This window comes from Bubalus kerabau, chromosome 13 (genome assembly GCF_029407905.1).
Source record: "Bubalus kerabau isolate K-KA32 ecotype Philippines breed swamp buffalo chromosome 13, PCC_UOA_SB_1v2, whole genome shotgun sequence".
NCBI lineage: Eukaryota > Metazoa > Chordata > Mammalia > Artiodactyla > Bovidae > Bubalus > Bubalus kerabau.
In genome coordinates this window covers 18,653,195-18,681,086 of record NC_073636.1, presented here as the reverse complement: position 1 = coordinate 18,681,086, position 27,892 = coordinate 18,653,195, and the positions used below count along the sequence as shown (strand labels likewise).

The 27,892-nt window shown below is 38.2% G+C and overlaps 1 protein-coding gene across 10 annotated transcripts in view; it reads right to left on the bottom strand.

Annotated features, from left to right (window-relative positions):
* Positions 1–1,830: 1,830 nt before the first annotated feature.
* The window catches only part of CUL2 (cullin 2), a 71,570-nt gene continuing 45,508 nt past the window's right edge, over positions 1,831–27,892 (bottom strand). For all 10 annotated transcript variants that reach the window (XM_055543691.1, XM_055543692.1, XM_055543686.1 and 7 more), the window contains 12 exons: positions 24,769–24,893; positions 22,831–22,938; positions 19,588–19,647; positions 18,777–18,905; positions 18,594–18,680; positions 17,465–17,617; positions 16,886–16,963; positions 12,504–12,570; positions 7,631–7,833; positions 5,865–5,966; positions 3,191–3,307; positions 1,831–2,442 (listed from right to left, as the gene is read on the bottom strand). In XM_055543691.1, coding sequence (XP_055399666.1) covers positions 2,311–2,442; positions 3,191–3,307; positions 5,865–5,966; positions 7,631–7,833; positions 12,504–12,570; positions 16,886–16,963; positions 17,465–17,617; positions 18,594–18,680; positions 18,777–18,905; positions 19,588–19,647; positions 22,831–22,938; positions 24,769–24,893 — 1,361 coding nt within the window. In that variant the 3' untranslated portion in view covers positions 1,831–2,310. The remainder of the gene's footprint in view (positions 2,443–3,190; positions 3,308–5,864; positions 5,967–7,630; positions 7,834–12,503; positions 12,571–16,885; positions 16,964–17,464; positions 17,618–18,593; positions 18,681–18,776; positions 18,906–19,587; positions 19,648–22,830; positions 22,939–24,768; positions 24,894–27,892) is intronic.

Sequence of the window (27,892 nt, the reverse complement as noted above, 5' to 3'; positions counted from 1 at the left end):
GCATTGTGGCATATACAGGTTATAAAATCCTATTAAGACCATAAGTTACAAGGTAAAACACAAACTCCAGAATGTCTATCCTGTTGTTCATATTAGAGTGACTGTCATACCATACTGGACCAAACTCGAGAATAAACCTGCAGCTACAGCAGCTATGAAAATATCTGGGCTCCAACGGAAAAGACAAAGTGCTGACAAGAGCTATACGCTGCGCGGCTCTAAGCCCGATCTCTGACTCACGTTAACCACTCCAGCACGCCTGATTTTTTAACTTCTCAGAGTTTTGGTCACATTCTTTCTGTTTTCTGAGGCAAAGCACTGACAGCCTTTCCTGTTGCCCCTCGTTCTGCCCTTCTGTCGTTCTGACCCTTCCTGCCCATGGCTCTGGGCACCAAGCACAGGGCCGTGTGCCAAGGTTTGGTTGGTGCCACGACGTCACCTGCCTGACCCCACCGACCCCGCAGCCTCACTCTTCCCCAGCTCCTTGCTGCTCAACGGAAGGTGCACTAAATCCATCCTCTCAGAAGGCACCTTCGTTAAGGGCACCTGGCTCCTTCCTCGCGGATGACAACCGTGCCTTCAATATGTCTCCTTTCAGGTCAAACGGAAAAAAGATGGGACAAAAACTCCTGTCGGTCATTTCTGTCAACCTCGGCACAAGTATTTTCTCCATTTTTCAATATATTTTCTTGACAATTAGATAGCAGGTTAAGACTTAATATTTATAAGTATTTAAGAAAAAAGGAATCAATTTGGAAAACTTTATCAACAAGTTATCGAAACAAAGGTTTGTTTTTTGACAGTGGATGTACAATATTGTATGATTTGCCAATATTTCCTCTCTAGGGGATAAAAGGGAAAATGAGAAATGCAGTAGAGGAGTCATTAAAAGCTCAGCAGATTTTGTTTTTAAAACACTTAAGAGACATGAGTTAGAAAAAGTACCATCAAACAAAAAAAGTGAAAAAGCCACTTTGGCAACAATAAGAGAAACTGGAATACAAGTCATATATGGGATGATATTAAGTAATTATTGTTTATTTATTAAGTGTAGTAAAGTAACTGTGGTCGTGTTTTCCTACTGGCCTTTTCTGTGACTGAAGTATTGCAAGTGAAATGATCCACGAAGGACATGCTTTAAAATATCAGCTTTTAAGAAAAAATGTGTGTGTAGTGGTGGAGGAAGGGTAGATAATAAATATGGAAATAAACCAGAGCATTCTAATACTGCTGTTGATACACATAAACAAAATAATGCACTTTCATGTCTATAAAAGCGGCACCTGGTATAATGCACTATACAGAAAAAAAAAGTATTTAGGTTATGCATTGCTAAGAGCATCTGTGACGTAGGAGTGAATCTAGTGTTAAAGTGGAAGGAGGTGGAGAGTAACAGGCAGGCAGGGGTGGGGGGGGACGCACAGGCAGACACTGGTACTGCAGGATGACCTCTGACCCCGAAGAAGGGGGAGGGAAGGAGCAGAGGGGCGTCAGACCTCATTAGAACTGATGCACCGCGGAGACAGGAGTAACACAGCCTAGGAATGACGGCACTTCCTGAGCCAGACGCGGGGTCCCCGCAGTCCCCTCGCTCACGGTTCTGCGCTGCAGCAGGACACCACCAGAAACTCGAACAGAATCACAGCCTCACTCCTCACAAGGCTCACATCCAATGTAGTTCTAATCCATAAAAGAAAGCATCACTTATGCTGAACGCATCCTTTACGCTGAAGGCGTTCAGAAACAACAACCGAGACGTTTTCATGTAGGATTTAAACAGGAACACGAGGACTCACGGACATTTCTGAGCATTGTGATACTCCATCCACATAAAAAAGGCATTCTATTTCTTTATTTTTTTATTTGACAAGCAGCAATATCATGTTTGTCATTTTAATGTAGATACAATTATTAGGTTATCTGTCATATTACAATATTTAGGTTTTTTTTTTTTTTTAATCTTATGTCCTTTAAGATACATTAAAAAAAAAAAAAAAAAAAAACACATCAACTGCAAACGTGAAGGGGAGAAAAAGCATGGTACCCAGCCAGATTTCCACATTTCAGCAATACTTCACTCATTCTTTTTTTTAATAAAGTTTTAAGAAATGTCATAATGACATGAGCTTGAAATATCTCTAGGCATCTTCTCTGACGCTCATGACGTGGCACTGGTGATGTTGTAAACAGCAGAGAAACAGGGGCTGCCAAATGACCAAATTATGGAGGCACAGGCCTGCCTTCTCCCACGAGGACACACCGGACGCGGATGGCAACGACCTTCCACACCGACGCTGGCGGAGCGCCGCGTCACGCGACGTAGCTGTACTCATCTGCGGACGCCTGGCTGCGTTCGATGTACTGTTTGTCTATCAGGACTTCAATACACTTCTTAATCATGCTGATACTAGGGTTAAACCGAGCTCTTGACTGGCTAATCACCTGTGGGAGAGAGGCGGATGATAAAAATGCTCTTCTCACCAGGAGCACTTCGTTCAACTCTGATGCAATGCACAAAAATACCTTTTCATGCAAACTGTGGGAATAGTCTTAACGTTGAGGCTGTGAAGGAATTTAAATGGTGAAGGGCACAGATACAGCCAAACCTAAATAACATACTAAATCAAATCACAAACTAATTAATTTATTCATACACGCCCTCAAGCTTCCATTTAATCCCTCCGCAACTTCTGGCTCTTAGCTGAAGGAACACCTGCTCAAGAAAGCTTTCCCTAACACCGCCTGAGTCAAGACCTGTGTACACTCTCATTGTACCATATCTCTTTTCTTTGTGGCACATTAGTGTAATTTTATATTTACTGACACATTACTTCAGTAATGCATTTCTTCCTTACGACACTGAACTCCCAAAGAGCAGAAGCCATGTCCTGAGCTGGAGTGCACCCCACGGCGACCAGCACAGTGCTCCACCAAACGGGAGACGCGCGAATTCAAGGAATGAGTGAGTGGTGGATATGGGCGACCTCCTTCAATAAATGGACACGGGGCTCAGACCTCTAAATCTAAACGTGAATTTAATACTGGATTTATGAGCACTGTTCTCTTTCAGAAACAAAAAGCATTTCTTTATGCTATACAGGAGTCACAGGTTTCTGTATCATCTTCACAAAGAAACATGCCTAATTCTAATACCCTTTGCCAAGAAGTCTTCAGGACTTTCCCCTTTTACCTCTTGAATAAGGGCGTTATGCCGCAGTACTTTTCTCGCTTTCATGATACGAACTATAGCAGCCTGGAGGTACATTTTCCGGTCTTCGTCTACAGCACTTCTCGTCTGCTCCATTTCCTGTTTTATGAAGCCCATAAAAAGCAAAGGAGACCCTCAGTCACTGCACTTGTTTTTAACTCCTTTTATTTGTGAGTTTAAATAAATCTCCAATCAATACTGAGAATCAAACTATACAATTATGTGCCCAATATAACATAACCATTATCAACAGAATACCTATAAGTTATATATAATTTCTCAAGTTAAAGTGGGGAGGCTATTTTCAAAAAAATGAACACTACTGTACATTGTACTCAGTGTAAATAGTCAAGAAAGTAGAACTTAAGTGACACATTACTTCAGTAATGCATTTCTTCCTTACGACACTGAACTCGTAAGTTACTTATTGAGAGTAATAAGTCTCAAGACCATGGACCTATGAGTGAGTAAACACTTATACCACAAAGCTTGCAGACTTTAGCAACTGGCTCCAAGTGGATACTGGATCAGGCTTCAAGGGCAAGAGCTGAGAAGGGCTCCATTTGACTCAAGCAGAGAAGCCAGGAAGGCTGGGCCAGAAGGGCCTCTCTCCGTGGAGGTCAAGGGAAGACAATGGCGGGAAGGCACAGAAGCAGGCAGTGCCACATTAACAGGGATCTCACAGCAGATAAAATACAATAGCACATGCTATCACCATTGCCTATAGGCATGAGATCTTGACCATTTTAGGGGTCAAACTGAATAGCAACTGATTAACATTTGACCTTGGAGGGGAGTTAAGTTCCCAGAGGAGCCTGACATATCTGATACCTTCACAGCCTGCCTCAAGCCCAAGGTCAGGGTGGCACATGGGAAGCAATAAGGAAATCCCCAGTGATATGAACAGGCTGCCTGAGAAGAACCACCACGTCAACAGCGGATGTTCACGGTGCACACTGGCTCACCCCAGGTCAGACTCTACTCCAGACCTACGAGCTCATCACAGTTTGAGTATTAATATGCTCTCCATGCAGTTTATTTGCACAGGGAAGTCTGAAGGCATTTTCAACAGTTTTTCTTTGAAAGAAATGTGTTGCAAAACTTTCCCTTATTTTATGAATGAAAAATATGAGAGATTACATTATTCTTCAAGGTAGAAATTTCTTCAAGGTAGAAAAGAATACAAAACGAATCCATACATTTTAATAAAACTTAAAAGCAAATATGACTATGTTCATTGCAGCATTACTTACAACAGCAAAGATATGGAAGCAATCCAAGTGCCCATCAATAGAAGAATGGATAAAAAAGATGTGGTGTATACACACACAATGGTACATTACTCAGTCATAAAAAAAGAATAAATAAAATTTTGCCATTTGTGACAACACAGATGGACCTAGAGAATATTATGCTGAGTGAAATAAGTTAGACAGAGAAAGACATGTCTCCATGGTTTCATGTATATGTAAAATCTAAAAAAAAAAAAAAAAAAAGAGCAAACATAGCAAAACAGAGTTACAGATACAAAGAATCAACAGGTGGTTGGAAGGGGGATGGGGGAAAGAGAAAAATCAGTGAGGGAGATGAAGAGGTATAAACTTCCAGCAGTAAAATAAATGAGTCTTGGGAATGAAAGGTGCAGTGTGGGGAAATTTATGTGGTAACTTTGTATGGTGATATATTGTAACTAGGCTTCTCATGGTGATCTAAATCACTATGTTGTGTAACAGGAACTAACGTAGCATCAATTATACTTCAAAAACAAACACACTCATTGAAAAAGAGATCATATTTGGTGTTACCAGAGGCAGGGGTTGGTGGGAGAGGGGAGGAAAATTGGATGAAGGCAGTTAGAAGGTACAGACTCCCAATTATAAAATGAGTATTAGAGATGTAATGTACAACATGAAAAATATAATTAATGCTGCTGTGTGTTATACATGTAAGTGGTTAAGACAGTAAATCCTGAGTTCTCATCACAAGGAAGTTTTTTTCCTACCTCTTTAATTTTGTCTCTATATGAGATGATCAATATTCACTAAACCAACTGTGATCATCATCTCATGATGTATGTAAATCAAGTCATTATGCTGTACAGCTTAAACTTATACTGTGATGTATGGCAATTATATCTCAATAAAACTGGGAGAAAAAACAAAAGGGCAAATATGACTAAACTATGACACCTTTTCCCTAAGATTATACTGCTAAGCCACTTCAGTCGTGTCCGACTCTGTGCGACCCCATAGACGGCAGCCCACTAGGTTCCTCTGTCCCTGGGATTCTCCAGTCAAAAATACTGGAGTGGGTTGCCAATTCCTTCTCCAATGCATGAAAGCTAAAAGTGAAAGTGAAGTTGCTCAGTCGTGTCCGACTCTTAGCGATATCAAGGCCTGAAGCCTACCAGGCTCCTCCGTCCATGGGATTTTCCAGGCAAGAGTACTGGAGTGGGGTGCCATTGCCTTCTCCGAAGATTATACTACTGTTTTTAAAATCTAAAATACTGTTTGTGAGGTCAGTCAATGGAAAGAATAAACCAGAGAAGATGTATCCTAATTTTGATGTGCAAAATTCTGCATTGGTCTCAATGTTACTGCTTGTAAAGTCCAATGCTTAAATATTTACAAAAGAAATGACATCAGAAAGCACTTACCTGTGGTGTGTCTTTCTGCATTGACGTAGTAATTTTAAATTTTGTTCTTTTACTGCTAAAGTTCATATTTAATGAAAATGAAGATTCTACATCAATGTCTTCCTATAATTAAAAATAATTCATTTACACTTATAAAAATAAAATCATCAAATAACAATTGCTGCAAATAACATGCCATGAAGTTAAATAATGACCAAGCAAAACACACTGAACTCTCATAATCTATTATAAATATTATTTAAGAGAAAATAATCATCTTTTGTCAAATCATGAAAGAGAAAACAATTCTTTCCTAATTTTATACTTGATAGAATTTTAATCAGCTTAGATTCAGCAAAACTTTCTCTGGCCCAACTGTTTAGCAGTATTTTAACATTTTAATTTTTATTAAATACCAAGGCTTGTAATTTTTCCATTACATTTTGAAAAACCAAATTAACCAAAATTTTTTGAATACTATTACAATAACAAAATACCAATTAAAAATAACCAGTGATAGAAGCCAGCTGGTTTCAATGGCACACAAGCTCACTTCCCTACCACCGAGTGCAATTCTGACATTACCCCCTAATGCTCATTTTATCCACTCTGCCAGAAGCCAGTGGTCTTTTCTCAAGTGGAAGTTGTTAAGCCAATCTTTAGCTCTTAAGCTCTACTGAGCTTAAAAAAGCCACTTTTGTCATACACTGGAATTTCTCCACCAGCAGGACCATGGAGCACTTGGCAGATGGCACTTCCTCAGTAATAACCACAAAAAGTCTATTAAAGAAATGACAGCTTTGTATTTCCCATTTAATGTGCATACAACCTATCAATATTTATTTTGTACATTACTGAGCAGCAAAAATATATAATACGTTTAGAAAAATACTTACCTTTTTAAGCATTTTAATTAAGCTTAAAAATTTAAACTTAAATTTTAAGCTTAAAAGCTTTTTAATTAAAACTTTAATATTAATTCAATATTCTGCTAAGTTTCTGAAGTCAGAAAAATTATTCATTTCTCAAAATGAAGAAAAGCTTGATTTGAATTACAGCATGCATGCCATTCAGAGGCTGCAAAAGTCATCTTTAGCAAGATGAACTGGTGTAGGCCATGAAGTAGAATAAAAACACAACATCATTTGCAAGAAGTTTTCCTTACAGGCACGATAATCTCAAACAGGAGATTGAACCCACATCTGTTGCTTTTTTAACTATTCAAATATCTATGAGATACTATGAAAACAAAAACATGTTACTAGGGGAAAAAAGTTACAAAGAAAAAAAGAAATGTACTACCAGCTTGCTAGTCCCATGACAGACACTAAAACTATATGGGGCTGAGTTGAATCCTGGAGTTTAGGACTCTAAATTAAATGTGAGAGTGACAGCATGAGACGGGAGTTACACATTGTAAATACGCACAGAATAGACATCAATAAGCTGTCATTTCCTATCACAGAACCATTTAATCAAACAGTAACTAAACACACAGAAGAGCCCAGAAAAGTTTATGACAGACTACAGTTTTAAAACCTCAATTAAGCAGAATCCTTCTGATGCCAACTCTTAAATAATTTTCAAATAAAATTGAACAAAGGGCACTTGAGTACCAACTGACAGAGCCTTCTCTGAGACACTGAAAGAGCCTGAAGTAACGCGGCTTTCAAGCGCTACAAAGTACAAAGGGCATTAACGATTATAACCTTACTTTTAAGACTGCAAAGGTCCCATGAAGCTTTAATGTTTATAATACTTAAATTTCTTAAAGTATTACCCCATACCTTTTCTGAATCATGGTTAATCATTTTCACATCGAGTAATGATTTGATTGTTTTCGTCAGTTCCTTTTCATTCATCTGAGTGCTGTCTTGAAGCTCTTTATAGCTGACGGTTTCACTGTTGTTGAAGGCAAGAAGAACTGCCATTTGGTATGTTGTAACCATAGCTACGTATGGTTTGCCCAAATAGTTCATTTTAACTTCACCTATAATTAAGATAAAATTGTGACAATAAGCTGATCACTCAAAGAAGCATTCCAAAATTACCTGATAAATAATTATTTCCAATATTTTCTCTTGAAAGAGTGAACCAAGAACTTAATTATTGAAAAGTTATTCCTGCTAGCAATGTAGCATTTGTTTGCTGAGGGGATGGGGGGGGAGGGAGAATTGAGTGGAGGGATATTAGTCTGGGGTATCTAATATAATCACAGTTAAGCTATCAAATAGTTAATAGGAAAGTTAAGACCTGGGCAGAAAAAACAGTAAAAAGTAGAGGTGGAAGAGAAACAGACAAAAAGAGAAGACAGTCTGCTACCAGCAACTGCCTCCTGTGTGTCTATCTGGTTTACCCCAGGGAAGGTTCATGACTATGAGGACACCTCTATTGCAGCTCTGGCTAAAGCATAATTTCTGCTAAACTATAACAATGTTATTTTGTCTCATAAATTAAGTTTTTCTCCCCAGTAATCTTCTAGAAACAAACACAAATATGAGGAGAGACAAATAGGTAGATTCATTATTTTGTTGAAATCAGTTCCGTTCAGTTGCTCTGAACTGTGTCTGACTCTTTGCGACCCCATGGACTGCAGCACGCCAGGCCTCTTTGTCCATCACCAACTCCCGGGGCTTACTCAAACTCATGTCCATTAAGTCGGTGATACCATCCAACCATCTCATCCTCTGTTATCCCCTTCTCCTCCTGCCCTCAATCTTTCCCAGCATCAGGATCTTTTCCAATGAGTCAGTTCTTCGCATCAGGTGGCCAAAGTACTGGAGTTTCAGCTTCAGCATCAGTCATTCCAATGAATATTCAGGACTGATTTCCTTTAGGATGGACTGGTTGGATCTCCTTGCAGTCCAAGAGACTCTCAAGAGTCTTCTCCAACACCACAGTTCAAAAGCAGCTTTCTTTATAGTCTGACTCTCACATCCAAACGTGACTACTGGAAAAACCATAGCTTTGACTAGACGGACCTTTGTTGGCAAAGTAATGTCTCTGCTTTTGAATATGCTGTCTAGGTTAGTCATAGCTTTTCTTCCAAGGAGCAAGCGTCTTTTAATTTCATGGCTGCATCTGCAGTGATTTTGGAGCCCCCCAAAATAAAGTCTCTTACTATTTCCATTGTTTCCCCATCTATTTGCTATGAAGTGATGGGACCAGATGCCATGATCTTAGTTTTCTGAATGTTGAGTTTTAAGCCAACTTTTTCACTCTCCTCTTTCACTTTCAACAAGAGGCTCTTTAGTTCTTCTTTGCTTTCTGCCATATGGCTTCCCTTGTGGCTCAGCTGGTAAAGAATCTGCCTGCAATGTGGGAGACCTGGGTTCGATCCCTGGGTTGGGAAGATCCCCTGGAGAAGGGAAAGGCTACTTACTCCAGTATTCTGGCCTGGAGAATTTCATGGACCACAGGCCATGTGGTCACAAAGAGCCAGACACAACTGAACAAGTTTGTTGAAACAGTTGATGGAATAAAAATGTTCTAGACCCTACACTACCCTGAGAGCTGTAAAAACACATCAGGCTTCGGTCAACTACAGTTCTATCCATCTGGGGGCACGGGGGTGGTGGGTGAGCTCACCGAAGAGCTTGTAGCCAACACTGCTGTCAAACAGATATGCACTGGTAACGTAAGAAACGGTTACTACAAGTCAAAGTATCTCTTCCTAAAGCACAAAGTTGGGGTTTAGTGACTGCATTTCTCTTTCTCTTACACGCACATACACATCCTACATTATTTGACTTTTACTGACTTATAAACTTAATCAGTATGAGATCTGGTTTTTGGGTTCTACATTTTAACTCAAGAAAGTTGAATTTTACATGAACTTACCCCAAAGGCTCTGTTGGTGACAATTAGCAACTCTGGTCAAGATTTTGTGCTTCTTTTATTATTTAATAATATATATTTCATTCATTATATAATTAAAAAATTTACAGGCAATAAGTCAGTTCTCCAACTTACTATCACCAGACAGATATGCTTATTCTAACTTGTACTTTGCCTCAACTTTAAAAAAAAAAAAAAAAACTAACACTCAGAAATGTTTTTCAAAATTATCTGAACACCTAGAGGAAAAAAAAAATTCTAATCTCTGAATTTCCACAAAAGGAGGTTTTAATAATTAATGGGAATATCCAATTCACATAGAGTTTAAGCATATTACCATTAGGATTGTCCTACTAACAATTAGTATAAAGAGCATTTTAAGAGCTTCATCTCAACATTAAAGTTTAGGAAATGTGAGAGGCAAAAATATAAACTGCATAAATGGCATTAGACCATTTGTGCAATGACTGCTCGATCATATCCCAGAAACAAAGTATAAAATAATGCCTCAAGCATCTAGATGATTAAGCTAGGACCATCACCCAGCTGTCAAAGATGCTGCAACGTACTGCCAAGGGTCTGGAAACAGAGTGAGTCTCTGGCCCAAGAACGCAGAGAGCATCAGGAGACAACGCAATTAAGGGCTCAAAGTATTCACTGATATCAAATCCACTCTGCAACTCTTAGAGAAAAAATGAAAACTTGTTAGTTTTCTTGCTATTTTCCACACATTATTAGTATCAGGGGTACATGGACTTCTCCTCAGTTCTTCCAGCACCATTCTCTTGTTACTCCTCTCAGAGCCGAAAAGACTGGGGAAAGGGTGAGGAGCATGTGTGGCAGGGAAGAAAACCCGAAATCTGGATGATTCACTTAATTACTGCTGGGTAAACAGGAAAGGAGAATGACAAAGAGGTCATTTAACCTTTAGAATAGGCTGAGAAACTCGAAGAGACTCCAAACTAGAATAAAACATTCTGATACATACATACTTGAAAAATTAGCCAACCATAATTCAAGTGATATTAACAGCTGCCAGAATAAAGAGTAGGCAGAACTCTCAAAACACTTTCATCTGAGTTTCTCCCTCGTTACCTATCAGCAATCTAGTCTCTAGCGGAAAGTTTTTCCTTACAGAACAATGTCAGCTGCTAAACTGCTGAGTGCATGACAGAGTGTCATCGATCTGCAACCAGGAGTAAGATACCCGATTCAAGCCATGATCATCAGTAGATGCTCCAGCCAGGAGCGATCAGGACCCCCGAAGAGATATTCTCACCAATATCTTAATACACCAGTTTCCAAACACCAAAAAGTTAAGTTCCTCATTAAAACTACTTGAAGAGATGGACTGATTACTGCTGAGGTAACTGCAAAGAGAGTTTAAACTCCCCAAGATAGATATTTAGGGAAAGTAAAAGTAACTTTAATTCAAGTACATTAAAACACTGGTCCAGCAATGTATTGTTCCCTAAAACCAATTTACTAAATGAGAATATAAAAACTCAAAACAGGTATAAAACTAAAGGTCAACTACTAAGTGACCACATACTAAGAATATCAGCAAACATCTATTTCACAAACAACTGAAAAATTAAAATGCTCAGCTTGTTCACTAAAGATACACTTGTATAAATATGTATTGAAAGTGAAGGTGAAAGTGAGGTTGCTCAGTTGTGTCCGACTCTCTGTGACCCCATGGACTATAGCCCCCCAGGCTCCTCCATCCATGGGATTCTCCAGGCAAGAGTACTGGAGTGGGTTGCCATTTCCTTCTCCAAGGGGATCTTCCCAACCCCCCAACCCAGGGATCGAACCCGGGTCTCCCGCATTATGCTTATTTATTATGTACTAATATGCATTACTAACATAATGAGACATCGTATTTCAAATATAAAGTAATCAAATAAATGGTACTTATGTTTCTCTTTCCAACCCAGGAATCAATCTGCATATTCTGCATTGGCAGGTGGATTCTTTTACCACCGAGACACCAGAAATTTCTCCAGTCAATTTCCTGACAAAGGTATGGCAACTAATCAGATTTTCCTGTATCACTCCTAAGAGACATTAACATACATGGATATCCTTTCCTTCTTATACAAACTGAAAGTTGATTCAATGCACTTTTCAAAGCATAGCTTTAGCAAAAGTAGACAAAATTCTGAGTGTTTGCTTTGGCTCACATCTTCAGGCAGCTCAGAGCAATATTACATATAAGCTCTCACCACCCAAAATATTAATTCTACTTTCCAATAAGTCGACCCCACTGTTCCAGGAAGAAGCTAAGGAAATGATTAGATTTTGATTAAACTTTTCTAAAACTGGGAAGTACTGGAAGTTAATTGGGACATTCTGGAAAAAGCATTTTCTACAGTAGTTCACTACAGTACCACAAAAAAAATCAAATGGTTAGGTCTCCTTGTGGTGCTGTAATAATTAATGAACTTTCTGAGGATGTCTGGCATATCTAGAAAGAACAGGTTTTTTAAGAGTATCTGACTCATCAAGTCTGGGTTTCTAAATAAAATTCCAAATATCTATAAAAAGTGGTTTGTTACAGAAATGTAGGAAACCATTATAAAATTCAGAAATTCTTTATCAGCAGCACACTATTAAAAATGCTGCATGTGAACTTCTTTATTGTTGCTTTAAGGGTAACCAGAAAGGTAGATGAAGAAGAAAAGGTTAAAAACTATAATTAGAAAAGAAAAAAAAAAACAGACAACTATAATTAGGCTCTAAGAAATCTCTGTCCAAAATTTTAACATAATAATTATCAGGTCAATTTCATTAAACTAGATATAATTAAATGCATTTTACCTGTACAAAGATAGTGTAACCATGTAAGTTTCCTTCCACTGAAATGCTGGCTGTAAAATAATTCAAACTGTAAAAAAGAAAAAAGGAATCAAATTATTTTCGGCTACGACAACCTAACTTACTTGGCTATCACTACACTAAAAAAGCAAAAAGAAAATTCATGTTAGAAAAAGACATTAGAGCCCACAGAGTATATTTACTCATTTTATAGATAAGAAAATGCAAAATACATTAAAGCTCCTAATAAAGATTATGCAAATATCAGACCAGCCCTTTTCACTTACAACTCAGTCTGTGGTTTTCACGGCCAAACCACAGTCCTGCAAATCTGACTTTTTGCATAAATTCAGAAATTACTGTTTTGAATGATATCAATTTGAACTTTATAAATACAAGTGAAAGTTGCTCAGTCATGTCAAACTCCTTGTGATCCCATGGACTGTAGCCTGCGGGCTCCTCCCTCTCTCCAGAGTTCTCCAGGCCAGAATACTGAACTGGGTAGTTGCTCCCTTTACCAGGGGATCTTCCCAACCCAGGGATCGAACCCAGGTCTCCCGCATTGAAGGTAGATTCTTTATCAACTGAGCCACAAGGGAAGCCCAAGAATACTGGAGTGGGTAACCTATCCCTTCTCCAGCAGATCTTCCTGACCTAGGAATCGAACCGGGGTCTCCTGCATTGCAGGTGGATTCTTTACCAGCTGAGCTACCAGGGAAGCAGATAAAGCACTAAGCGAAAAACATTACTGTGCACATTTCAATATGAAAATATAAACAATAAAATCATACCTTCATCTCTAGTCTCTTATAACATATACCCTTGTTGAAGGGACCGGTTGACTAGTGTCAACAGTTACTCCAAAAGTGACTACCATGATTTAACTTCCACATACAGTAAAACACTAATACAAGCAAAGCATCAGTCTTGACTCTGTATCCTTTTGTTGATACTACTGTGGAAAATTAAACATTCTAGTAACATAGCTTTGACATTAAAAAAATTCCTCCCTCTGACTGAATGTGGAACATCAGTCCAAAAAGTAGAGAGTTCTTTTTAAAGAGCTAGTACATAATCTACAGTGAGAAAATGATACTAAAATTGGACTTACTAGCCCGGAGAAGGCAATGGCACCCCACTCCAGTACTTTGCCTAGAAAATCCCATGGACGGAGGAGCCTGGTAGGCTGCAGCCCATGGGGTCGCTAGAGTCGGACACGACTGAGCAACTTCACTTTCACTTTCATGCATTGGAGAAGGAAATGGCAACCCACTCCAGTGTTCTTGCCTGGAGAATTCCAGGGACAGGGAAGCCTGGTGGGCTGCAGTCTATGGGGTCGCACAGAGTCGGACACGACTGAAGCGACTTAGCAGCAGCAGCAGCAGGAAAAAAAAAAAGGACAAACTCCCTCTACTGGTACTGAAAGAAAGTTCAAATGGAGAAAACAATTTACTTGAAAGCAAGATTTTACAGTTAGAAAGAAACCCGCTTTTTGTTTGTAAATAAGGACACTGGAACCTAGGGGTGGTCATATGTTAATAAACAAAGTTTAAGGGGTTTATTCCAGTACTCCAATAAGTACTGGAAAATAATTATTTCAAGGAGAAAGAAAAGAATGACAAAGTTACGAGGAAACTATTACTATTTCTGCCCCCAACTTCTCCTTTAATTTCAATTGGCAAAGTAGGCTCTTAAGAAGAAATAAGTTTTAAGACTGTTAAAGGTGAGGGGCTGGTCAGTCTTCTAAGTCTACCTTATGCATGGTATTTTAAAATATACCTGACTGTTCATATTATGCTAGCCTGCTGTTACCACTACCATCTGTGTTAGCATTAACTACTATCAGCTATCGTTTACTGAGTACTTACTTTACACATCTCACTTGATCTTCATATCAGCACTCTGAGTATTAGTATCATCAGTTAACAGAAAATTAGAAAGTTATTTGCCCTGAGTCACAGAGCACAGTAAATGACAGAACATGTAAAACCAGGATTTATGATCCCAAAGCTTACACTGTTATTTGATTTATAATCCTTATTTTGAAAGAAACAAAAACATACATAATTCAAAGATTCAAACGGCACATTGTGAACTTCTCTAGGAAACAGTGTAATGAAGTATCATTTTCAATTTATTTTTATTTATTCATTTTTAACTGAAGGATAATTGCTTTACAATATTGTGTTGGTTTCTGCCATATATCAACATGAATCAGCTGTAAGTATAAATATGTCCCCTCCCTCTGGAACCCCCTCCCACCTCTCACCCATCCCACTCCTCCAGGGCACTGGTCTGAGCTCCCTAAGTCATAGAGCAAATTCCCACTGGCTACCGGTTTTATATATAGTACTGTATATGTTTCCAGGCAACTCTCTCCATTTTCATTTTAAATAACATATGCATACCTTGAGGTTCACAACCTCAAGTTACTGCCCAAATAAAAGACTACTGGAAGATAATGAAAGCCTTTTGGATACATGTATACGTATGACTGAGTCACCTTCACTGTTTACCTGAAACTATCACAAGATTGTTAATCGGCTATGAAGGTGAAATTATCACAAGATTGCTAGTTGGCAGTGAAACTGAAAGTTGCTCGGTCATGTCCAACTCTTTGTGACCCCATGGTCTATATAGTCCACGTATTCTCCAGGCCAGAATACTGGAGTGGGTAGCCTTTTTCTTTTCCTGGAATAGAATGCAGGTCTCCTGCATTGCAGTCAGATTCTTTACCAGCTGAGCCACAAGGAAAGCCCAAGAATACTGGAGTGAGTAGCCGATCCCTTCTCCAGTGGATCTTCCCAACCTACGAATTGAACCAGGGTCTCCTGCATTGCAGGTGTATTTAGTCAGCTATACTCCAACATAAAATAAAAAGTTAATGAAAAGGATAATAAAGATTTTGCTAGAAAAAAAAAGCTACCTAAACTTCCATCCAATCAAGAAATAAGAAGGCTTGTTTGGTGAGTTAAGAGAATCAAAAAGGGTCAGTTGGAAGAGAAATGGAAACATGTCCATCCATTCAAAAATTTGTACATGAATGTTCAGAGTAGCATGACTTATACACCCAAAAGATCAAAACAGCTCAAATGCCCATCAACTGATGTTGGATGAGTAAATAAAATGTGATGACTCCATACAATGGAACATTATTTGGCAGTATTTGGCATAGGCTAAAACATGGATAAACCGCGACATTCTGCAAAGTGAATGAAGGCAGTCACAAAAGACCATGTATGACATAGCACTACAACAGATGTCCAGAACAGGTAAATCTACAGAGAAAGAAAGCAGACTGCCTAGGGCTGGGGAGCGGGCAGGGAGCTGGTGAAGGTGAAGAGTGACTGCTAATGGGTAGGGGGTTTCTTTCAGGGTAATTAAACAATTAAAATGTTCTAAAATTAATGGTGCTGATGAACATACTGTGAATATACTGAAAACCACTGAAAGTGTCCATGTTACATGAATTGTATAGTGCTGTGGCCTGAATGTGTCTCCCCAAATTTGTATGTTGAAATCCTGATGCCCAATGTGATGGTTTTTGAAGGTAGGGCCTTTGGGAGGTGCTTAGATCCCCTCATCTAAGGCATTAAATCCCACAGAGCTCCCCAGCTCCTGCTCCCACGTGAGGTCATAGTCTGTCACCTTCGTGGGCCTTTGCCCCACCATGCTGTCATCCTGGCCTCGAACTTCCAGCCTCGGGAACCATGAGAAATCAATCTGTTGTTTATAAGCCACCTAAGCTGCGGTATTTTGTTACAGCAGCCTTATGGAACGACTAAGCCATATGGTATATGAATTATAGCTCAACAGCTGCCGACAATGGAGTCTCCACAGTCTCTGAAAACGCTCTAGGTTAGAATTCTCAGGTTTCTATTCAGTCACATTTTAAGACCATGTTTACTTGTATTTTCCATCTTCAATCCATTTTTTTTTCTAGAATATTTCCCATTTACTATATATTTACACAAATTATAGCCCAGAAACAAAAATAACCATTATAAAGGATAAATGAATTATAAAAACGGCTCCACATTCAAATGAAAAATTAGAAAAGGACTGCTTTCAGTCCTGGATTCTAAAACTTTCTTCTAACATCAACATTGTTGTAATTTAGAATTACTCGTGACAGATAATCGATTTACTAAGAGTGAGAGACACGTTCTGACAAAGAACCAACACCATCAAGTTGTTTCAGTTTAGCGTTAACTAGAAACTATTATCATTTCCATTCTTCCTACAAGGCAGAATAATCATAACTTGTGACTATATTTTTACATCACATGAGCCCTTAAGACTTTGAAGAAATATTTAAAGTGATATAACATGAAGACAATTATTAAAATTCCTTAGGTCTTCCAATATATCTTCTGTCCACTTACCATCTGTACACTTTTTTCCAATTCCTGGGGAATTGCAAATGTTGATGAGGGAGCCTGAGTAAGAGGCCATGCACCAGCCTAAAAGGAGAAGAGTAAAACTGTTAAATAGATACACCTCTCACTTGGAAGTGAATGTTTATAAAATGATGCAAGCGACTACAATGGGAATCCTTGGTAACTCAGCAGTAAAGAATCTGCCTGCAATGCAGGAGGAGACTCGAGTTTGATCCCTGGGTCGGAAAGATCCCCGGGAGAAGACATGCCAACTCACTCCAGTATTCCTGCCTGGGAAATCCCTTGGACATTGGCAGACTACAGTCCATGGGATCTTTAGAGCTGGTCACGATAAACCAACTAACACCACCACCACAAGCAACTAAAACAACTTTTTCTCCTCCCTTCAAATGCTGATAAAACCCATCAGCATGACTATCAGGGCACAGTTCATTCCATAACAATGTAACATGTAACTTCAGAAGCTATAACCCTCTGACTGAAAGAAAGGCAATCAGGCATCCATCTATTAATCAGTCCTCTGTATCAGAAATGATTAGTAAATGTCCACAATAAAATACCTACCTGTAGAACATATATTTGAAAACTAATTCCCAAATCTATTACTGTGTCCTGATTTTTGATAAAATTGTTGAATTTATTGTTGAGATCTGCACTGACACTCATATCTGTATACATCCGATGTAGCTTGCTGGTAAATTCATAACCACAGGCTTGCTGTAGAAGAAAGTTTTAAAGATTTAAAAACAAAAATAATAACCATACTGATTATTAAGAATGTTGTGCTACTGCTATGTGTCTGGTCAAAGGTCCGGCCTGTACACTCACACCGAAGGCCTACATTATTCATCACGCAAAGCAGCTATTCTAAATATTTCAAAAATTCCTTTCTTTTTTTTTAACATAGATTAAATAAGTGAATGAAAACAAGTATTCATGAAATAACAAATTTCCATTTAAAACAACAACTTTTCTATAAATCTGTATGTCATTTCAACACTAAAAACTGCTTCATTACTGTAAGATACCTTATAAGGTTTACAGATAGTACTGAATACACATGAAAGGTAACTGGGAATATATGAGCCAGTAGTTAATGTTACAAGGAGGACACTGAGGCAGATTTTTAATACTATCAGCTGAATAATGAAGAAATCTATTTCTTTGAAATTATTCCAAACTCTGTGATCATCAGGTCAAAAAATCTGGATCTCTAATCTTGGGATATAAAAAGCTTTGTTAACATTATCTTTAAAAATTAAAAGTTATTGTTGGTATCTTTGAAAAGGACTGCATATTCAATGTCTGCTATACAGGAAAACTATCAACTATTGAATAACTCAGGATAAATATGAATCAGCAACTGCTTATCTCATCATTGTATAAACTAAAATCACATAAAAGTGAACTGAAATTCAAATGCCCTCCACAAAACCTGTACTTAAAGGAATATTTTAGGTATGCTCGTTTCTAAGTAATACAAATCATATCTTGTAGATGATTCTATATCAACATATAGAGAGACTCTGTCCTTTAATACAGCATTTGCATGTGCGAACATGAAACTACACTTTACATTTAACCAGTCAACTGCTAATGAATTATTTCCTGTTATTACTCATACTGTGAAAATGACCATCTCTGTGTGCTAGTGAAATAACTTCTAGGACATCGTATCAAAGTCCTACAGTACCTTTAATTTATTGATCATGGCTTCTTCAGAATCCATAGACATAGATAACCCATGAATTAAACGCTTCGCCAACATTCTTGCGTAGAACTACATTAAAAAAGATTAAAAGATTATTTCCTTTCTGATTTAAAGTTCAAAGATTAATCAAAGCTGACACATAAAACTTTCAGACTCAAAAATTACCTTTTGAAAAACATCTTTATCATCGATATATTTGAAGACAGTGATAAAGCTCGTGAGCTTGTCCTCTACTTCATTCTCTGTCATCCCCTTTGCTGATTTCTTCAGCAAGTTGTCACAGTACTTAGCGAGCTCAAATAGAAATCAACAGTAACTCTTACAAAGGGTCCTTCTCAAAGGAGGCACCATGGTAACAACGCAAAACAGGATCATGGGTTTTTGTCATCCTCAAGCTTATGTTTTGAAATTATGCACTAAAACTTAAAATACATGTCATTGGGTGAATTTTTTAAAAAAACTATAAACAAGTAAAATCTAATCAACACTGAATGATCCGATGGAGCACTGATATAAGTAACTAGGTTTTGATGCAACACTTAGGTGAGTTTTGAGCAGTAATGTCATTGACATTAAAAAATGCTTATTAAAAATCGTACAACAACCTTATAAGCAAGCTTCCTTTAAAGGTTTTCATTTGTCATCAAATTCCCCCTTTAGAGTTGAAGATAAAATTAAACTTCTATGAAATGCGATACAAATTATTTTAAAGCAGTCATCCTTTCCAACCCAAAGTTTGTAAGATGGAATATTTTCTCCTTCAATTATTTTTTAAGAAAAGGCTACAGAGATGACCTACTGCATCCCTTATACAAATGCCAAATTATATACAATGTTGATCAGTTTCTATTTTTAATAATTAATTTCATTAATTTTTTTAAAAAATGCTACCAAAAAAAATCTGACATTCATCTCAGTTTGCATTCTCTAATGACAATTTTTCATAAGATTACATTTATGCAACCATCAAACTTACCAATTCAGGTGCTTTGCAAACAGACTTGGGTTCTCTGTAATTTACAACTGATGTAAGGGCCTAAATGGAAGACAGAACAGGAATTAGTCGCCAGCAACAGGGTACAAGACCTTTTAGAACTAACACCCAAAAAAGATGTCCTTTTCATTATAGGGGACAGGAATGCAAAAGTAAGAAGTCAAGAAACACCTGGGGTAACAAGCAAATTTGGCCATGGAGTACAGAATGAAGCAGGGCAAAAGCTAATGCAGTTTTGCCAAGAGAACGCTCTGGTCATAGCAAACACCCTCTTCCAACAACACAAGAGAAGACTCTACACATGGACATCACCAAATGGCCAACACCGAAATCAGATTGATTATATTCTTTGCAGCCAAAGATGGAGAAGCTCTATACAGTCAGCAAAAACAAGACCAGAAGCTGACTGTGGCTCAGATCATGAACTCCTTATTGCCATATTCAGACTAAAATTAAAGAAAAGTGGGGAAAACCAATAGACCATTCAGGTATGACCTAAATCAAATCCCTTATGATTATACAGTGGAAGTGAGAAATAGATTTAAAGGACTAGATCTGATAGAGTGCCTGATGAACTATGGACGGAGGTTCGTGACATTGTATAGGAGACAGAGATCAAGACCATCCTCAAGAAAAAGAAATGCAAAAAAGCAAAATGGCTGTCTGAGGAGGCCTTACAAATAGTTGTGAGAAGAGAAGTGAAAAGCAAAGGAGAAAAGGAAAGATATACCTATTTGAATGCAGAGTTCCAAAGAATAGCAAGGAGATAAGCAAGCCGTCCTCAGCAATCAATGCAAAGAAACAGAGGAAAACAATAGAATGGGAAAGCCTAGAGATCAATCCAAGAAAATCAGAGATACCAAGGGAACATTTCATGCAAAGATGGGCTCGATAAAGGACAGAAATGGTATGGACCTAACAGAAGCAAAAGATATTAAGAGGTAGAAAGAATACACAGAAGAACTGTACAAAAAAGATCTTTATGACCCAGATAATCATGATGGTGTGATCACTCACCTGGAGCCAGACATCCTGGAATGTGAAGTCAAGTGGGCCTTAGAAAGCATCACTATGAACAAAGCTAGTGGAGGTGATGGAATTCCAGTTGAACTATTTCAAATTCTAAAAGATGATGCTGTGAAAGTGCTGCACTCAATATGTCAGCAAATTTGGAAAACTCAGCAGTGGCCACAGGACTGGAAAAGGTCAGTTTTCATTCCAGTCCCAAAGAAAGGCAATGCCAAAGAATGCTCTAACTACCGCACAATTGCACTCATCTCACACGCTAGTAAAGTAATGCTCAAAATTCTCCAAGCCAGGCTTCAGCAATACGTGAAACGTTAACTTCCAGATGTTCAAGCTGGTTTTAGAAAAGGCAGAGGAACCAGAGATCAAATTGCCAACATCCGCTGGATCAACAAAAAGGCAAGAGAGCTCTGGGAAGACATCTATTTCTGCTTTATTGATTATGCCAAAGCCTTTGACTCTATGGATCACAATAAACTGTGGAAAATTCTGAAAAAGATGGAACTACCAAACCACCTGACCTGCCTCCTAAGAAATCTGTATACAGGTCAGGAAGCAACAGTTAAAACTGGAGATGGAACAACAGACTGGTTCCAAAGAGGAAAAGGAGTACATCAAGGCTGTATATTGTCACCCTGCTTATTTAACTTCTATGCAGAGTACATCATGAGAAACACTGGGCTGGAAGAAGCACAAGCTGGAATCAAGATTGCAGGGAGAAATATCAATAACCTCAGATATGCAGATGACACCACCCTTATGGCAGAAAGTGAAGAGGAACTCAAAAGCCTCTTTATGAAAGTGAAAGAGGAGAGTAAAAAAGTTGGCTTAAAGCTCAACATTCAGAAAACGAAGATCATGACATCTGGTCCCATCACTTCATGACAAATAGATGGGGAAATAGTGGAAACAGTGGCTGACTTTACTTTTTTGGGCTCCAAAATCACTGCAGATGGTGATTGCAGCCATGAAATTAAAAGACGCTTACTCCTTGGAAGGAAAGTTATGACCAACCCAGAGAGCATATTAAAAAGCAGAAACATTACTTTGTCAACAAAGGTCCATCTAGTCAAGGCTATGGTTCTTCCAATAGTCATGTATGGATGTGAGAGTTGGACTGTGAAGAAAGCTGAGCGCCGAAGAATTGATGCTTTTGAGCTGTGGTGTTGGAGAAGACTCTGGAGAGTCCCTTGGACTGCAAGGAGATCCAACCAGTCCATCCTAAAGGAGATAAGTCCTGGGTGTTCGTCAGAAGAAGTGATGTTGAATCTGAAACGCCAATATTTTGGCCACCTGATGCAAAGAGCTAACTCATTGGAAAGGACCCTGATGCTGCGAAAGACTGAGGACAGGAGGAGAAGGTGATGATAGAGGATGAGATGGTTAGATGGTATCACTGACTCAATGGACATGAGTTTGGGTAAACTCCGGGAGTTGGCGATGGACAGGGAGGCCTGGCGTGCTGTGGTTCATGGGGTCGCAAAGAGTCGGACACGGCTGAGCGACTGAACTGAACTGAATAGAGTAAAAATATAGTTGGCTTAATATATGCTATAATTGGTACATCCAAAAATTACTACCTGACACAAAACATGGCATTTTGGTGGTAGTTTGTTAATATTTCTTTTCATATATAATACAGAGTAAACTCCTATCCTTGTATCCCTCGTGACAATTATATAATGATTATATGTATCCTGTTCCTACTGAAAGATGCTCTTTAAAACTTATTTCTAATATCTGAACACTGACAAAATAAAACTATATTTTAAAAAATCTTACAAAAAACATGTAAGCAAATTTAAATTCAAGTTTGTAAAATATATTTATTTTTCTTTCAAGTATTTTTCAATATAGCCTAAGTATTCTATTCAAAGGAAAAAAGAGCACTAAATAATACTAAAATTATACACATAATTTTCAGAATGTACTAGTATATTAACAAGTCTCCTTTTACAGAAAAATCATGGGAAATTCAATTCCCATATAATCCAAGCACTCAATTTAATAATTTAGTTATTTACTTAAAAATTATAAGTTACATACTTCTGACTTTCACTATGAAGTTGGTTAAGGTTAATCTTCATGTACAGATTAGAAATCTCATAATTAGTAGCCCTATTTCTGAAACTACTTAAAGAATAATGATTAAATTAGGAGAATTATATATAGATAAAGATACATGTATTGAAAAGTTACCTTATCCAACGCACTCATAAAGTGCTGATCACCATTCAAAACAGTGTTGATAAGTTGAACAAATTTACCATGTACTTCTAAAACCGACTCCACAAATAGTGTTGGCATCTAAAAGTAAGAAATACAAAACCATATTTTAAGAAGTTCAGGGATAAAACAATTAGGCTTAGTAAAGACTGCTTAAGAGTAAAGATTTCCCCCAGCAAACAATGTTACAAACAACACACATGCTCAAAAAATGTTTTTAGCTGAGACAGTCAAAATCCAAAACTTCAATGTTGAAATGAGCTGTCACTCAACACCAGAAATGGAGGACTGTGGTTCCTCTTCCAGAAGAACCCATGGAAAACACACTTCTCTCTGGTGCTAGGATTCTGTATCATAAGGGTAACAAGATACAATCTCAGAACTACCAGGCCTATCAGTTTCATAGGGGATTATGTAAACAAAAACGGCCTTCAAAGTCACTAATGGCTGAGAGAGGGGAGAGGTTAAAAAGGTATTATCTGTGAAAACTGAGACTCTCAAGAGTTTAGCAGTAGCGTTCTCCACATCTCACAGGGAAGAAACACCTAGTAGTGCAAAAGTGAGTTTTCACTATTAATGGAGATAACTATGAAGTTAGACCTAAGACCTCTAAGTCAGCTAAAATTTTCTGAGTTTCCTATGAACATATTCTCTTGTACTTGCATCTCCCAGGCCGTGACACTAAACTCTACGCCTCTATGACCAATGTCATTCCACACTCTGAATCTGTAAAACTAACATAAACTAAGAAAACTAATAAATAATACAAGCTATTAGATCTAAACAATATAAACCAACAGTTTGACAAAAACAGAAAAGTTTATGCATTACTGTGACAGGACATGCATCTAAATCTACGGCTAAGGTCCTGTCAATAAGGTCTATAGGGCTTCCCTGATAGCTCAGTTGGTAAAGAATTCCTCTGCAATGCAGGAGACCCAGGTTCGATTCCTGGGTCGGGAAGATCTGCTGGAGAAGGGATAGGCTATCCACTCCAGTATTCCTGTACTTCCCTTGTGGCTCAGCTGGTAAAAAAAATCCACCTGCAATGCTGGAGACCTGGGTTTAAGCCTTGGGTTGGGAAGATCCCCTGGAGAAGGGAAAGGCTACCCCCTTCAGTATTCTGGCCTGGAGAATTCCATGGACTGTATAGTCCATGGGGGTCGCAAAGGGTCAGACCTGACAGAATGACATCTCTTTTCTTTAAATAAGGTCTATACACAGATCACTCCTCACAGGGGAGCAAATAGTTCTACTTAGGGAAGACAAGTGATATATGATGTCATATCTACCTTAGTTGTCATCCATTACTAGTAAAACCAAGGAAGGTGGTCCAACAAAACTTGACAACAGGAGCATACTTGGATAGGAAAGACACCTTGTTGTAAACTGTCATTTAAATGGCAGGGAACTCTTAAGACAGATAGGAATTGGGGACATGAGGGTCACTGCTGAGTATTTTGGGTAGTAAGCATATATTTAGGGAAGACAGTTTTAATCCAAATTTGCTTCCTGGGCTATCATACCCAGGACATGTAAAAGGAAACCAAATTGTAAGTTGTCTATATGATCAGTGATTAATACCATTACTACTACAATTAACTAAACATAGATGCTAGTTATATAGAAACACAACTGTTTTGAAATAGCAAACATACTTTCCTGTGAGAAATTAACTAAGAATTGGTAAATGAACACAGTAGTGTAAGAAGTCTTACTGAACTGATTTCCTAATCACTGATAATTCTAAAACATGTCCAACAAATTCTAGGTTTGAACATTTTAAAAAAGATGTCTCATTTCTTAGCATGGTAGGACTTTTCTTTCATGCTTTTAAACAGTAAAGTCAAAAGAAAAACTCCATGATAGTCTGATTAAGAGAAAAATCTTCCCGTTCCTTATGTCACTCACATTTTCCTGAGTAAGATTACTGGTTGCTCTAAGGCCCTCATCATGGATATGATTTTGCAGCTCCTGAATCATATGAGGTAAACCAGTGGACACAGCACGGAGTAAGACATACATATTTGCCATGTCTGAGGGGAGAAAGAAATTTATTATGAAATTTACGAACAATTTAAAAAATATTTTTAATACAATAGGTAATACATGGTTCAAAATGCAGAATTACAGAAGCATATGCAGACAAGCCCCCCCCGCTCCCTCCCCCCAACACACACACCTTTCTCCTAATCCCCCTGGTACTCCTCCCCTGGGAAAGCAACGCTGTGGCTGTTTAATATATTCTCAGAGCTGTTTCCTACCCATTCAAGTACTATTCTTCCCTCTGTCCACCTTTTTCAATAAACAATGTAGCGTATTTCATATACTATTTGCGACTGCAGACACAACATTTTAACTTGAAGATCTTTTCATATGAGTACGTAAAGCCTTTCCTCATATTTTACAACTGCTTAACACACTGGAAAAGGCAACGGCAACCCACTCCAGTACTCTTGCCTGGAGAATCCCATGGATGTAGGGGCCTGGTAGGCTACAGTGCATGAGGTTGCTAAGAGTCGGACATGACTAAGCAACTTCACTTTCACTTTTCACTTTCATGCATTGGAGAAGGAAATGGCAACCGACTCCAGTATTCTTGCCCGGAGAATCCCAGGACAGAGGAGCCTGGTGGGCTGCCGCCTATGGGGTCACACAGAGTCAGACACGACTGACTTGACTTAGCAGCAGCAACACTCCATTTGACAGCCATATGACAATTATTTAACAACGCATGAGAATTTGGTTGTTTCCAATCTTTTGATATTTACATTGTTACAATTAATAACCCTGCATATGGGCAAGAGTATCCATAGTATAAATTCCCAGAAGTGGGGCTGCTGTGCAAAAGCAGCAGGTCTGTCTTACACAACGACCTTGTAGACAGAGCCCCCAGCAGCCGGGAGCTCTGTCAACAAATTCTTTGATCTTCACACAGAGAGGTGCAAAATGACATCTCAGTGTAGTGGTTTTTATTTTAAACTTTTTATTGAAGTATAACATACATATGGAAGAGTATACAATCCCTAAGTGTATAGCTCAATGAATTACCACAAGTGACCCCCTCCCCAGCCAGGTTCTCACCACCCACAGTAGGAAATGGACACAACCTCCTCCCGGAAGCCCCCTTGCCTTCCCTACTCCTCCTGCTCTTCCACAACGGTAATCACGGTCATGACAACACTAATCAACTACACCAGATTCGATCTGCCTGTTTGAAACGAAGAACGAGATCATCCAATTCTTTCATGTTTGGTTTCTTTGGCTCAATATAAAAGGTTCATCTGAGTTGTACGCAGCTCTCAGGGGTTCCTTTCCACTCTTCTTTAACATTCCATCGTATCTCTCTGTGGCACTTTATTCATTCTACAGCTACAGGACATCTGTACTGCTTCCAGACTGGGGCTATTACAAACAACGCTGTTGTGAGCATGCTTGCACATATTCTTCTGTGCATGTATGCATGCATTTTGGGTGGGGGCTTTAACACCTAGGAGAGCAATGGCTGGATCCTAAGAGATATGTTTATTCAGTGTTAGTGGCTACTCACTGTCAAGAGTTTCAAGGTGGCTACATCAATTTATACTCTACGTCCGATGTATAACAAGTTCCTATTACTCTATACGCTTCCAAACACTTATTGTTTTCGGTCTTTTTCATTTTATATCAAAATGTGATTAATTACTAATACCTTAGTGTGATTTTAATTTGTATTTCTGTTTTAGTGAGTTTGAGAGATTTTTTTATATGTTTATTGGCCATCTGGATATATGTATTTATATATATATATATATTCTGCAGTGCTTGTTCAAATGTCCTAATTATTTTATATTTTGGACATAAACCTTTTTCAACAATTGCAAATATATAACCCTATGACTCTTTTTTTCAAGTATAACTGACATATATTAGTTTTAAGGATTATAACAAAATGATTTTCAATATTGTTATATACTGCAAAATGATCATTACAATCAGTCGAGTTAACATCTCTCACCATATATATTTATAACTTTTTTTCCTGTGATGAGAACTTTTAAAATCTATTCTCTTAGCAACTTTCAAATATGTAATACAGTATTATTAACTAGTCACCAAGCTACATATTATTATATCCCCATGACTTATTTTATTTTATTTATTTTTTTTTTAGTAACTGAAAGTTACTAAACTTCTTGACTTCCTTCACCCATCCACCTTGACTTCAGCAACCACCCTATCTGTTCTCTGTATTAATGAGCTCACTTGTTTTGCTTTTTAGATTCCATATATAAGTGAGATCTCGCGGTATTTGTCTTTGTCTGACAATTCACTTAGCACAATGCCCTGGAGATCCTTGCATGTTGTTACAAAATAGCAATGCTTCATTTTGTTTACATAGCTGAACGATCTCTCTCTATGTGTTTGTGTGTTTATTTTCATCCACTCACCTATTGACAGACACTTGTTTCCTTATTTTGGCTCTTGTAAATAATGCTGCAATGAACATTGGGATGCCTCTATCTTTTTTAGCGTGTTTTTTTTTTTTTCTTTTTCTTTTTGGATAAATACCCAGAGGCAGAATTGCTAGATCACATTAAAGTTTTACTTTTTAATTTCTGAGAAACCTCCGTACTGTTCTTCATAGTGGCTCCACCAATTTTCATTCTCATCAACAGTACATGAGAGCTCCCTTTTCTTTATATCCTTGCCAACATCTGTTATTTCTAGTCTTTTGGATAATGGCCATGCTAACAGGTGCCAGATGGTACCTCACTGCGGTTGGATTTTTATTTCCCGGATGATTAACGATGGTGAGCACCTTTTCATGTACCTGTTGGCCATTTGGAGTTCTTTAGAAAAATGCCTATTCAGGTCTTCTGCTCATTTTTCAATCAATTTTTTTTGCTATTGAGTTGTATGAGCCCTTTATCACATATGTGATTTTTTTCCATTCAGTAAGTCGCTTTTTCATTTTGTTAATGGTTCCCTTTGCTGGGCAGAAGCTTTTTAGTTTGATGCAAAACCACATGTTTATTTTCGCTTCCCTTGTGGC